The 14,862-nt window shown below is 44.7% G+C and overlaps 1 protein-coding gene across 2 annotated transcripts in view; it reads left to right on the top strand.

Annotated features, from left to right (window-relative positions):
* The window catches only part of LOC144811986 (cathepsin E-B-like), a 461,737-nt gene that overhangs the window by 364,548 nt on the left and 82,327 nt on the right, over positions 1-14,862 (top strand). For both annotated transcript variants that reach the window (XM_078673901.1, XM_078673900.1), the window contains 2 exons: positions 10,948-11,147; positions 13,053-13,175. In XM_078673901.1, coding sequence (XP_078530027.1) covers positions 10,948-11,147; positions 13,053-13,175 — 323 coding nt within the window. The remainder of the gene's footprint in view (positions 1-10,947; positions 11,148-13,052; positions 13,176-14,862) is intronic.

The raw sequence follows: 14,862 nt of genomic DNA on the forward strand, positions 1-14,862 counted from the left end.
TAGTTTTAAAATATAGATACATTTCGGCATGTGCTATTGCTGCTCACGAGATGATGGTGTGGATGTCTCGGGTAGGCTTAGCAAGTGCAAGTATCTGGGGCAAATGAGTTCCCGGAATTCCTGCGATAGCAAGGACAGGAATGGTCGCCATGTCTCTGCCCTGCAAGTGTGAGAGTTATTTTTTCCATTCCCAGAATGTGCCATAGCCGAGTTAGCCAACCTGTGTGTGTAGGAAGTTGGGACGCACCCCAATGGGCGAGTATGTTCTGCATAGCTGTTCCCAGCGCTAGTCCGATCAGTCACCCCTCCTAGATTTTAATGGGTGAGTCAGAGGATCAGGGACTCCCAGCAGAATGTGTGCAGGGAATCTAAGTAGATGGGTGTCTAAATGTATGTCAATCTCGTCCAATACTTGAGTCCAATATTGTTGAATCTGGGGACATTCCCACAATACATGGACCAGCATGCCATGTGCACTGCAGTTTCCCCAACAGTCTGCACTCACTAAGGGTTTAATCTTATGTTCTCTCTCTGGTGTGTAGTACCCATAGGTTGCTACTTTTGTGAGCGTATCAGTCAGAGCTATGTTACTGGCCGCGTGACGAGCCTTGTGGCAGATTCCCTCCCACTCCTTGTTACTTAGAGTCCTCCCTATGTCCTTTTCCCATCTACTTCGCCCAGCATTGTACATGTGCTTGTTCTGCACATTCAGCATCTTGTATAGTTCAGAGATCAACTTCTTGTCCGAGGTCTTAGACAGAAGCCATCTCTCATAGTGGGTGAGGTGACATTGTGGTGCGGATTTGTTTTGTGGCTCCACTATCCAGTGTCTTAGCAGTAAGTATTACTGGGATGTCATAATCTGCCCTAATCTACTGAAATGACAGTACCCCTTCAACATCAAAACAATTACCCATGGAGTGGCACTCTGAATGGTGCCACAAAGTGAATTGAGTCTCCCCCACCTCTGGTTCAAAATCTGGGTTGTCGAATAGTGGAGTCATGGGAGAGGGAAACGCCGTCAGATTATGTTTAGTACTAGTCTGAAGCCACACCACCATTGTCTGGTGCATAATGGGGGACACATACGAGCTTCATGGTCTGTTTGCTTTCTTTAAGAAGGGGATTTTCATCAGTGATGTTCCCGCTACCGCACTATCCTGGAATAGCCAATGCTTTTCCGATTTGGAGCGACTCCATTCTACTAAGTATCTTAGTTGCGCCGCTTGATAATACAGTTGGAGGTTGGGTATTACCAACCGGCCCTCACTGGGTGGGATAAAGCTGGCAGACTTTTCCATCCTGGGCTTCCGGCCCTTACATACGAACCTCATGACCTCTAGTTGCAGTTTGTGAACCATGCCTGAGGGTGGTTGTAGGGGGAGTGTTTAGATGATTATAGAATTTTGGGATGGACCATCATCTTTATAGCCGCAACCCTACCCAGCCATGACATCTGGTGGTGTTTCCATCTATGTATCTCTGTGTGAATTTGTCTGAGCAAAATAATGCAGTTGATATTGACAGTGGCTTGTGTGGATGGTGCTATTTGAAATCCCAGGTAAGGAGTAGTGTCATGGGACCATTGGAATGAGTACTGTTTCTTAAATTGTTCCATCATTAGTGGCAGGAGGGAGAGGTTAAGAGCTACAGATTTCCCTGCATTCACCTTGAACCCGGATGCTCTGCCAAAGGAATCAAGTTCTACGAGAAAGGCTCCCAGAGATGTGTCGGGGTTGTTGAGAGTCACTAAAACATCATCTGTATAAAGACTTATGATGTATTTTCCCCCCAAACGGTACTTCAGAGATGTGTCGGTGTGTTCGTACCTTCTGCACTAGAGTTCCCATATATAACGCAAATATCAAGGGTGTTAGGGTACATCCCTGTCTTGTGCCTTGAGCTATATGCAGGGGGGCAAATGTGAGGCCATTGACTGTCACTGTTGCTGTGGGAAAGCGGTAACAGTTTAGGATCTGGGTCCTGAAGCACTACCCCAAACCAAAATGGGCCAGTACTTGTTTTAGATAAGGCCATTGGACCCTGTCAAAGGCTTTATCAGCATCTATAGTCATTAGCATCTAGTTATCTGGGAACCTAGAAGCCTTATCCAGAATGTGTAGGACCCTTTTTGTTTTATCACTAGTCTGCCTCTGGGAGATGAAGCCTGCCTGATCGGGGTCGATCAGGGTTGGCATGTACCTGCTCAGCCTGTGTGCTAATATTCCTGTGAATATTTTAAGTCTAAGTTAAGCAATGAGATGTGCCGGAATGAGCTGCATTGCGTTTTGTCCTTCCCGGGTTTGGGAATAACTATGATGGCGGCCTCCAGCATCAAGGCTGAATTCGCGCCCGGCTTGGAAAAGGTGTTAAAAATTCGGGTCAACAAATGTGCCACTTCTGGAAAAAAGGTTTTTATAAAAAGTCGCTGTAAAGCCGTCTGGGCCTGGGGATTCAGCCAATTTTAGCAAGGAGTTTGCAGATATGACTTTCTCGATTCAAATCTTGCCCTCTAGTATTGAGGTTTGGTCCGTTGTCAATCTAGTCATTTGCACGTCATGGAGGGATCTAATGCTCTCTGTATTGTCCAGCATTTGACCTGACGTCAATGGGTTTCCCTCTCGGTCATGTATTGCTTGAATGCCTTGCTGCTGTCGGCTCTCGCACAGCTTATGTGCTAGGCATCAACCACACCTATCCCCCCACATAGAAAGAGTGGCGCAAGCAAAGGGCTGCATAATCTGCCCTGCCTAAGTCTAGTGCGGCCAACTGGGAGCGCAATGTTAAGAGTTTGCGCCATATCCTGGGGCACCCGTCCTCTGATGTATGTGCTCCAATTCTCGGATCTGTAGGGAGAGACTTTCTCTCTTTTCTTTCCTGAGTTTGTTTTCCGTGGAGGATATCGCTATAAACCCGCCCTGTACCACTGTTTTGAGTGCTTCCCATAGGGTGAATGTGCTGACCTCTGGAGTGTCGTTATGTGTAAAGTAATCCCTCAGTGTACCCTTAATTTGTTCCACTACCTCTATACATTGTAATAGTGTGTCCCTTAGGCTACACTGCCTGTAAGAGCTGGCCTGTGGAGGGAGCAGCATTGTGGTCACCACCGCTGCGTGGTCCGAGAGTGTCGCTGTGAGTATCTCTGTGTCTTCAGCCAGTGAATGCATTTCTCTGGTGCCAAGGACGTAGTATAGTCTAGCATATGTTTTGTGGGTGTTAGAATAATAGGAGAATTCCCTGGTCTGGGGATGTGATGTCCTCCAGAGATCTACCAGACCTAATTCTTGCAGCCTGGTGTGTCCTTTCTTGGATAGTGCCCCCGTCCGGCTGTGTCGTTAGGCTGATCTGTCTGCGCTGTTGTCAAATACTAGATTAAGATCTCCCCCCAGTAGTATGTGGAATTCGTATGTGGCCACCCCTTGCGCCAATGCTCTGTGTAAGCAGTCTCCCTCTGATGTCTGCCTCCTTCTGTACCACCTTCCCCTGAAATGTTTGAGACACCAGGATAGCCACCCCCGCAGTTTTAGTAGAGCTTGAGGAAAGCAGTTGAATGGGAAATGCACGTGCTTTAAGCCTATGACAGTCCCTGGCTAGTAGGTGTGTTTTCTGTAGGACACAAATGTCTCCCTTCGGATGTTCTAGGTATGATAAGATCGCTCGTCGTTTAACCCGGTTATTGAGTCCCCTCAAGTTGAGGGTCAAAATTCTGAGACTAGAGGGTTGCATTCTTAACACATGATCGTTGGTCTAGTAAAACCTTCCAATTCCTAAGGGTCCAATCCAGCCTATGGCCCTATCCCGAGTGGACTCAAGTGTATGTATGATATGCCCTTTGGAGAAATTACATGGTGAATGGAGGCCCCAAAAACTATCCCCAGAGACAGTAGGAGAAAAAGAGGAAAAGAAAAGGAAGAATCCCATAAAGTCATAAACTATTTTAACCCCCGAAGAGATCGAGGACAGTCCTTAGCCCATAGTTGGTCACCATGGAGCGTGTATGGGGTCCACGTTGTGGCCAAGCTTCCATCGTCTCCGCCACCGCTTGCTGGCAACTTCTCAGTGGGATTGCCCCCACTTGCTGTGCTTAATTATCCTTGGCCTTTGCCAGTGCAGCAGATTTCAGTGCCTCTTGTTGGCCTTTTACAATTTCCGCTTGGTCAGATTTGTTCGGACTTCGTTGCATCCCTGTCTTCGCCAGCATGGTCGTTGTTCTTCTAGGGCAGACGTCCTCGGCTGTCCACCGCGGTTCTCCTCCAGTGAATCTAGTCCCAGCAGTCTGCAGGCCTCTGACAAGGATTGCAACTGCTGCAGTCTTCCCCCCCAGCAGAAGATGAGCCTGAAGTGATGGCCCCATGAGTATGCAATATTCTGATTGCATAAGGAAGTGGTGACGGGGCGAAAGCCCCCGTGCTTTTGCAAGGCCAGAGAGGCAAGATCTTGAAACATTGTAGGGGTCTGATCTCGAAATGTAATTGGGTGATTTGCCCATGCTTTACGTAATAGCTCTTCCTTAGTTTGAAAATCAGTCACACAGACTAAAATGTCCACTGGAGGGGCTTTGTCAGAGTGGGGTGTGCCCACTCTGTGCACTCTATCTAGTTTGAGTGTTGTGTCCTGGGGATTGCTGAGCACGTGGTTAAACAATCCCCGTACATAACCAGAGATGTCGACGCCCTCTGCTTTCGGCTCCATTCCTCGCATCCGAACGATGTTCCTTCAGGAATGGTTCTTGAGGTCTTCCAGGTGCGACTGTAAGTCTGCTGCTCTTGGAGGCGGATAACCACCTGTATCAGTGCCTCAGTTTCTTCATCTCGATTGCCTCATTTGCCTTCTAGTGCCGCAGCTCTATCTCCAAGCACGTCTGTGTCCCTTCTGATCTCTTTAATCTCTAGTGTGAGGTCTTTCTTGACCTTTTGCAGGTCTTCTTTCTGTGACATAAACATTGATTCCATGAGAGCCTGGGTCACAGGCTTTTCTGTAGGCTGACCCCTAACGCTCGCCGCGCCTCCTCAGTAAATGGAGCTTCCATTGTGCTGCTGCCCGTGGGCCGTGTTAGCATGTCTTTAAGGGTGCAGTCTTTCTTCACACGACCGGTGGTCCTGATCGTTCCCCATTTCCCTTACTATCTGCGTCTGCGCTGTGTCTCTAGGGCCTGTTCTTTAGGCCCCAGTGTGAGGCCTGTAATTCCCAGGTCGCTTCTTGGGCCCTTCGTCCGCCCTCTCGCTCTTTAGCGTTTCGCAGGTGGAGAGGTGGCTCTGCTTCTCATCCGCTGGTTCGTATGTCCGATTATCTCTGCGATTTAGATATGCTCACTGTATTGGTGCACCGCTTCACCCTACGAACCACGCCGTGGGGACCCCAGACGCTCTCGGCTGTCGCCGTTTAGGACCGTCGGGGCCTAGACAAGCAACCCTTTACTGGGACCGGTCAGGTCCACGCCACTATACTATACGGCTCTGCTATTCAGCCTAGGGCCCAGAGCCCCGATCCCTCCACCAAGCCACACCCAGGTGCTGCAGCTGCTGTGGATGTAATCTAGGGAGGCACGCAGTTCCGCCTCTGCCCCGGCTAGTTCCGCGAGGCCCCAGAAATGCAGCTCCCTTGGGTGGTCTCGTTGCTACACCTGTACGGGGCCGAGGGTCAAGATGGTTCTGATTTAGTCCTTCTAAGGCCGGGGCCCAGTGGGGGAGCGCCAGATCATCTCTGCGGTGGCCTCCCTTCCACTTCCTAGCTTCAGTTCATGCTGCTCACCTCTAGGTGGATCCCAACAGCCCAGCAGCAACGTCAGTCTGCAGAGTCCAGGGCACCTCCCTGGAATCACACAAGGCCCGAGGCCATGCAGGCCCAAGAACCGCCCCAGCTTTAAACTCCGGTGAACCCTCCCCTGCTGCTCTGCCGGTCTCAGTTCCACCAAGGCTCTTCGTTCGCAGTCTGTTGCTCACTGGTGTTCTCAGGTCGTAGCCTCCGGCACTTGCTCTTCCCAGCTAGCGGGTGGTCGCATCCTCACCATCTCCGTCGTCATCTACACCCCGGGACAATTCACGGCCCGCAGGCATCAATCGTGGCTCCGCTTCTCTTGGTTCGTGGACCCCCCCTTAGTAGGGGTCTCCGCCATATCTGCCACTGCCTCCATGACGTTGCTCACCGAGGATTGTGCTATTAGGCTGGCGGCAGGTGGGAGCGACGATGTAGAGCAGCAGGTGGGAGCAACAATGGAGAGCGGCCTACCCTGCAGCCATCTTGCCCCCCCCCCGGGAGAGCGTCTTTAAATCAGTTTATGCACTCCTGGTAGGTGAGCCGAACTTCAATGTCCTCATACGGACACTATTCATCTGGTATTTCATCTTCAGTGTAAGAATGAAATGTCTTTGATTGTGCATCTGCTGGTGGAAATTTAACCCAAGAATAGAATACCTCTGCTCTATATGATTTGTGTGCCTCAATCATGAATGTGACTGTCCCACCCCTAGCTGAGGCTCCATAGTCAGCTAGTTTTATAGTAAGGGCAGCTCCAACATTTTTGGAAATGTTTTATTTCCCCTTCTAGTACTTCCTCAACTCCTGCACCTGCACGTAATGCCGGGACAGCATCTCTTTCTTCAGTCATTGTCGAAAAGGTTTCAAGGGAACTGAGATAATGGTTTTCTGCACAATAGGAACTGTTTGTCCTTCAAGCTTGATAAAAACTTCAGCCAATACATAGGATATGCCTACTCAGCTGTGGCGGATAGTTCCCTCCCACTCCAGAAGTCTCTAGGGAAATGCGAGTGGGGGTCTCTGAGAAAGGCACGAATAAACTACTCAAATTTGACTGTTAAATAAGTACCAAACCAATGTAGGGCGCCATGTCATGTAGTTCCTATAAACCTACATAGGAACTGCGCGTTTAGACAACATATACTGTAGGATTAATATCCGGACTGATTCTAGACACACCCACCGGGTATGTTAGCCTGTATACCAGCTAGCTCACAGTGCCACTAGAAACCCCTCTTACCAAAGAGAGAATAGTTATTGGCAACTATGGAACATGACAACCCTGATCCCTCAGGATCGTGGAAACAGTGCAACACTTTTCGCTCAGTCACTCGTGCCACTTTGTCTCAGAGAGATACACAGAATGAAGAGTGGGGACGTTTTCCAGTAATCATTTATTGAACCAGCGTCATTCTAGTGTAAAATATGTGTGCTGAAACAACCATTAGACATAAACAGATTTAAATGATTAGAAGCACTAACAGAGTAAAAGGATGGTAGATTTCTACCATCTTGCTTAAACAATGAATACAGGCAAGTATATAAAATACATGATAGTAAAATGCATACTTCTTCGATGCAACCGTAACTAGATTTACCTAAGTGTACCTAGCATGTATGTAGGTGAAAAAGCCAGGAATCCCCCTAGGATAAAGTCAACACCATTACCTGAAGTGAGAGACTGTGGGAATCTGTCTTGGTCTCGAGTTGGCCTCCCCGCAACGGTTGTCAGACTGGTGTGCTGGCGTGACTATCTCAGCAAGATGTGGTGTTTATATACCGAACATGGCACCCTCAGGGGTTCTACCTTGCTGTGTCATCTCGGACTTAGGATGATGGAAGGAATGACCCTTATACATAGATATTATGGTAGTCCTGATCAGTTTCCAAAAATCCTCATGCATAATGGATGAGGCTAGTTTTCAGGGAAAACCTTACGTCCTGTAAGCAGTATCTAACTAGGTAAAAGGTCAGTCCCAAGAACCATTATGTAGTGTAATGGTAGAGGAGAAGGTAAAAGATGGGTAAAAGGTTAGGTGACTACCTGAGCCTATACTGGGATACCTATATGAAACATAACACTAGGGCGGTTAAAAAGAAAGAGATTATTTGATCTAAGCTTTCTTCGGGCATTGTATGGAGTAATGAGATGCCGAAGTGGACGAGGGCCAGCGGAATGTTTGATTCTGTGGGCAATACATAAGGCCTTGGATTGTACTCTTTTGCTTATAGGCAGCCAATGAAGATGGACAAGGGTCAGGCGTGCTGATTGCATGCTAGGCAACCCCAGCAGAGCTCAATCAGCAGCATTCTGAATGACTTATAACTTCCTGATAATGTGAGAGTTGCCACAATCAAGGTGGGAAAGTATCAGTACCTGGACCACTGTCCTCCAACATTCAATAGGGATCTGTTTGCTCTTCTTCCTAAGCGTTCTTAAGAGAACAAAGCAGGTACCTGCAACTTTCCTTGCCTGGGAGCTCATAGTAAAATCCCTATCTAAGATAACTCTTAGGCTCTTTACTTCTGGTCTGGGGGAAGGGTGGTCCCCCAGATATAGGTGCCAGAGGAATTTATCCCAGAGTGAGGGAATATTTCCCATCACCGTTACCTCTCTTTCCTCCCCATTGAGCTTGAGATAAATAGTTGCCATAAAACTAGCCACCTGCTCCAGACAAGTAGTATGTTTTCCAGGGGTTTGATCCCAGTTGGGTGATGGGGAGACAATAACCTAAGTGTTTTTCCACGTATGACACCATCGTAAAGCTTGAAGAACAAATTATGTCTAATAACAGGCAGACATACACATTAAAAAGTGTCAAGCTCAAGGAGGAGCCATACGGCACTCCACATTCAAGCTGATGTGTCTCCAATGGGAAAAAACCTTCACTGACTTGAAAGCTCCTTTTTTACTAGCAACAAGGTTAACCATGTTAATGTCATGTCTGTAATTCCAGTCTTTCTAACCTCGGATATAGGATTGAATGGGAAACCATATCAAACACTGTGCTCAATCTCAAAAGGATGAGCACAGCTGACCAACCCTGGTCCACCATCTTTTAATGTCCTCAATGGACAATGAAAGAGCTGCCTCTGTACTGCAGCCAGTTTGAAAACCAGTCTGTGTCTGGTGCAGTAAGCTGTTAAAATCCAGGAAGATATAAAGGACACCGTTTAACAATTTTACCAGGATTTTACTAACTTCTCGGAGTAACAAAATGTGTCTGTAATTATCTGCTTCTTCAGCAAAGGGCGAAAGATCACATGTGTCCAAGTATTAGGAACATCTCTCCTCTCTAGAGATAAATTGTAAATGACCATAAAAGCCGATACGATGTCCTCACTTCCTTTTACCAGAATGTCTATGGGGGCTGGGTTCAGTCTTGACTTCCTGTATTTGCTGCCCTTAAAACATAGGGGCATATTACCAACGATGAGCGATATTTATCGCTAACGATGCTTAGTAACGAATTTTTAACGCTAAGCATCGCCGGAAATTATCGCAGAGATAACTTGCTATTAGCAAGGTTTATCTCAGAAGTGATAAAAATCCTCGCGCTAACTGCCAAATGAGAGATTATCGCGGGAAAACCAATGATAATCTCTCGAAGTTTGGCGTTAGCTTGATGATAGGGGCTCACAAACTTAGCCCTGATATCCACCTTCCATAGGATATCATGGCTAAGTCAGGAAAATACCAGGTGTAAAAAAAGCAGTGCTAACCGCGGTTAGCGCTGCTTTTTTTTTATCACTATCAGGGTTAGCGAAATCCTTGATAATAGGAGAAATGTCGCTTAACAACATTTCTCCTATTATTTTTCTCTGGAACGCCCCCTTTGCATCTCATTAGAGATGCAAGGGAAAGCGTAGAGAAAAAGGGTGCTAACATGCAAATTTGCGTGTTAGCACCCTGTTGCTGATAGGGAGATCATTTTATCTCTGCTTTCTTGGCTTTTAAAGCCAAAAAAGCGGAGATAAATCCCTTGATAATATGCCCCATAGTTTTTACTCAGTTTTGGGAAAGTTAAGAGTTCCACCATTGACTTCTTAACTTCCATTCTGTTGTGGGCTATAATAGGGGGGTCTGATGCTCTTGATAGGGAGTCATAGATAAGCCTGACTTTTCCCCAAAAACAATTGGCCAGCTGCTCACACCATTCCTTAGCAGAAGGGGGACCCACTTCAGTAATATTAGGTCTTGAAAATAAGTTTACATTGGTGTATATTTCTTTTGAGGAATGTAGGGACTGGCCAATCCTATTGGCAAAGTCTTTTAACCTGGCTTTGCAGATTGCATACCGATACTTCGTTTGAGCTTTCTTGTGAATTACTTTACTGACCTCATCATATTGATGTCTCCATTTTATTTCATATTGTTTGCTTTCTATTGTCAGCTCTTTTATCTCAGGTGAGAAGCATTTAGCATTAGTTCTAGCTCGGGAACGTTTGCAAGCATTCTTAGGAACTAGCGTACCTAATGTTAAATGTATCCATTTATTATAAGAGGCAAAAATATCACCCTCTAACCTAGGAGCGGACTTGTCCAGAACTGCTTCCTAGTTTATAATATCAGTTTAGCCCCAGTGGCATAACGAAACTCGAGGAGGCCCCCCTGCAAAGTACATGGAGGGGCCCCTATGCTGAGTCAGGAGCTCTCAGGCCAGGGTACAGTTCTGAGGGAGCACCCTGGAGCTCAGGCCCCCCTCACATCGGAGCTATGGGGCCCTATGTTACACCACTGTTTACCCCTTTATCTGGTAGAATTGACTGGAGCTCTAATTGCTTTGGCCGTTTCTGAACTGGGAATAGAGAACGGAACCAACAGGTGATCTGACCAAGTCGGCTAATGCTGACCAAGACCAGCTAATGATGGAACATTTGTAGTATTCAATGCCTTGCTTGATTGAGTCCAAGTGGGAGGGATACACTTTTAAGTAACATCTCAATGCCCACAATAATTGCAATGGATTTCTATTTACCCCAGTGTTTGTAAAACATCCCAATGGAGTTATTACCCTGCTGCAGAAACTTGTCCACATTGTTGGTAAAAACTATCCTTCCATATCAGCGGCTCAGGAGGTGATTATCCTGCAGCTTAGATACCCCAAAGGTGTGTACTTGACGGATGTCAGGTGAGGTGTCAAAATATTTTGATTTTCACATGTCTTTCTTGTTTTTTTAATTTAACAGATCCACAACCTCTCCATAAAAGATCAAGATTTTGGCGAGTCTATTCTAGAGCCCGGCATGACCTTTGCCCTTGCGCAGTTTGATGGGGTGCTTGGCCTCGGATACCCATCACTTGCAGTAGCCGGTGCTGTTCCAGTATTTGATAAGATTATGGATCAAAAACTGGTGGAGGAACCTGTGTTTTCTTTCCATTTAAACAGGTTGGCATTTGGATAATCTACCTGTGCTTTAACTCCACAGGTACTCTTTAAATTGTTCTAAACCATGTTTTCAGGAAAAGCTAGAAGGCAATGCGAATAAAACACACATCTAAACAAAGCAGTAACATGAATGCATTTCGGAATGTAAATCAGAAGGGAGAGTGCATAGGTAACCATTATACAAAGGAGGTAGCTGAGTTTGGTTGGTAAATAGTGAAATAAAAAAAACCCATAGATGCACATGCCGTAGTTGATAAAAAAAACCTGTGGCCCAAGTCACAAAAGGCAGGTAGAACTCCACACGCATGTTTATGCCTTTGTTTTAGGTGAAAATTCAGAAGTGGCAAAGGGGAAGTGGCATAAAATAAGGAATATCTATTACAAAACTAGAGGAGGGAAAGAAAAATGAACTAGGAACATCCATATACTTAAGCATGCCTATAAAACAATAATGGTTAGATGTACAAAGAATGTATTTGGTAAAAGTGGTCCGACTTTTTTCGAATCAATTCTGTTTTCAAGAACTGACATATGTACTAATAGGTCCGTTCGAAAAAAAACAATTCATAGTGAATTGCAATTCTATCTACCTCAGGAATAATATTGAGGTAGGTCATAAATTGCAAAGGAAAATGGGATGCGTTTTACAGAGAATGAAAATTGTAACTAACATGAGATCACTGCGTACTCTTAAACACGTTTTTTGCAACATTCTCAAAGGGGTCCCGAGACAACTGGATTTTTGTCACAAAACGTTAATAAATCCCATACAACTGGATTTTTGTCACAAAACGTTAATAAATCCCATTCCAAGTCAGTATTTGTAAGGAATGCCTCAACTTGCCCCTTTCAAATACCAATTCGATGTGTAGTCGCAAACACAAATTATAATTCAGTAATGTGTTACAGAATCACAATTTGTAATTTTTTTTATAACAAAAAGCATGTTTGCTGTTGCAGATCACCTGATTCTGTGAATCAGACCCTTTGCAAACACAAAAATCCTTCACACATCTGGTCTTAAGTCACTTGCAATTCACCAAAGTCACATCCACATCTGCTACAGTAGTACTACAGATCAAACAGATTCATTCCTAAACCAGGCAAACCTTGGAGTAGGCCAAGCACCTCACATGGCCACTTACGGATACTGTAAAAGAATCACATAGAAACCAATGGGGGAATGTTATGACGCTACCAGCACAAAGCACAACACACAAAAGAAAATTAATGTAAATAAAAGAAAACAATGGTCATAAAACGTTTTAGACAGCAATACAAATTACATGGTACAAATGTTAAACAAAAAATATAAAATTATTGTAAAAATGGTCATGCAAGTTTTAATATTTCATAGACCTATACATGTCCACAGTGTACATGATGTAAACATATTTAAAATAGTAAAAAGATGGGATTTAGCATTTGCACTGTAGTAATAAATATCTGTGTCTACATTTATTTGAACAGTTGCTTCAAATATGTATTTGTAATCGTATGAATGCATTTACATAGAGGATATGGGAGAATGGGGCTGGGGTGAAAAGTAGATGTTATTCTTTTATTTAGTTTTCTCTGCATGTTTCTCTATAATTGCCTCTTGCCCTAACACAATAGCATAAATTAGCAAATTGAAACATTCAATCCACAGATATTTGATTTCTTTGTTAAACTTCTACATCGTTTTCCAAATGTACAGTGAGTGAAGTTTTCCCCTTTTCCCTGCTTAATTTCTACACTTCACCAGTGGTCATTGGTTCTTTTATCTAGCACATCATTGAGACTTCAGATCATGGCCAGCAGAAATTGAGTAGCATAGCATTATTATTTAACTGCCTGAAATATTTTCAAAACATGAAAAGTATGTTTACTTATACCCTTTTTTTTACATTCATCATTTTTTAGGGATCAAACAAGTGCAATAGGTGGTGAATTGATTTTGGGAGGAATCGACCATTCATTGTACAAGGGCTCAATTCATTGGATCCCACTCACAAAGAAGAGCTACTGGCAAATAAAGATTGACAAGTAGGTTCAAGGTTCAAAGATACTTTATTCGGATAACATTGTATCCATAAAAGCACCAAAACACAACAACAGATAAGTTAAAATGTACAAATTAAAGAGTCATGATAAAATCATAGCACCATGCAATATACAGTAATGGTTAAATTCATAAAAATCCATTAGTAGATAATGTAAAAGCTCAAGGGTTAGACATCATTTGACGTGCTCGAACTGCAATTCTCAAAAAAGTGCCTTTGCGAAAGACCAACTCTTCATTGTCCAGGGTGAGTACTTTTTAATACGCGTTTCCAAGCTAATGGGCATATGCTTTTTAAAATCTGGAGTTAAAAGCCACTTAAAATACTTTAGATAGTATTTGCAAAAAAACAAAAAGTGCAAAATAGATTGGCCACTCTGGCCGTCACACGGACAAGGAGTACAATCAAGGTCAGGGTGGTAACCAAGGGGAAAACATAATACAAATTTAATGGTGCCAGCCCTTAGACAAAACAGAAGGCTCCTCTCCCAGTGGCTCATTGGCAGGGTGATATAATTAGCCAGCGGGTGTGGAGGATTTTCAATGGCCATGCTATGAACAAGGGATTTTTTTAGATTCCTTTTCAAACCTTTCTGCTCTATATAAAGAATAGAGCGCACTCCCAAGCTCGCTTTTATTTGCAGCCATAGCTGTGCTAGGATTTGAATAGATTCTTCCCTTATTAATGCTACAAAGGCTCTGATACACCCATGAGAGCCATGGTATATCTTTCACTCGCACATCCGAAACAATCACTAATGATCTCTCTTGTTAGAGATGCGGCTGGGTTTTTCCAGACCGATAACCAGAAAAGGGCAGGGTGGGCACTAATAAAATCGTCAATAAAATGTAGGTTAAGGTCCTTATGACAGGTGTATTGGGGTGTGGAGATCGGGACGCCTAATAACTTCCTGATAAATCTATTCTCTTCCTGTTGGATGCAGGTGATATTGGCGAAACCTCAAACCTCAGCTCCGTACGTAGCTGTTGGCACACATTGGGACTTATTTTTTTTTTAAATGGCTAAAATGGCATCTGTTCTCTTTGGGCGTGGGAGGCTAAGAATTGAGTTGCGGCCTTTGAGAACTTGCTCCTGGAGTGAACCATGTGCTCACTCCAGGAGCCGTTCGCAGCAAACACCACCCCAAGATAAGGGAAGGTACTGGTGCTCATCAGCTTCTGGTTGTCCACAGATATAGAGCTATGTTTGCGTTTCTTTGTACCACACAACATTATAAAATACTTAAATTAGTGCATAGGTCTAATCTGCCCATATAGTTAACAAAGCCCAGCATTAGTAGGGAATTCGGAGTGCGGCCCATAAGGACCGAGCCATCCGCGTATAGTAGTACGGGCAGTGGGTTGCCATTGATTTTTGGAATGTTTTGGGTTAGTGATTTTAAGGTTTTATTCAGTCTATTAATGTAGATAATGAAGAGAAGGGGGGCCAGAACGCAACCCTGCCTGACTCCCCTATCCACATCGATGGCTTCAGTAACCTCGCCCCCGCAATCAATCCTCACCCGGGCTTTGAGATCTTTGTGCAGGTGTGCCAAGAAATACACCAGGTTCTCATCCAATCCATAGGTCAAAAGGATAGACCAGAGCTTTGACCTATTAACAAGGTCAAAAGCTGAGATCAAATCCATAAAGGCTAAACGGATTGGGGAA

This window comes from Lissotriton helveticus, chromosome 1_1 (assembly GCF_964261635.1).
Source record: "Lissotriton helveticus chromosome 1_1, aLisHel1.1, whole genome shotgun sequence".
Taxonomy (NCBI): domain Eukaryota; kingdom Metazoa; phylum Chordata; class Amphibia; order Caudata; family Salamandridae; genus Lissotriton; species Lissotriton helveticus.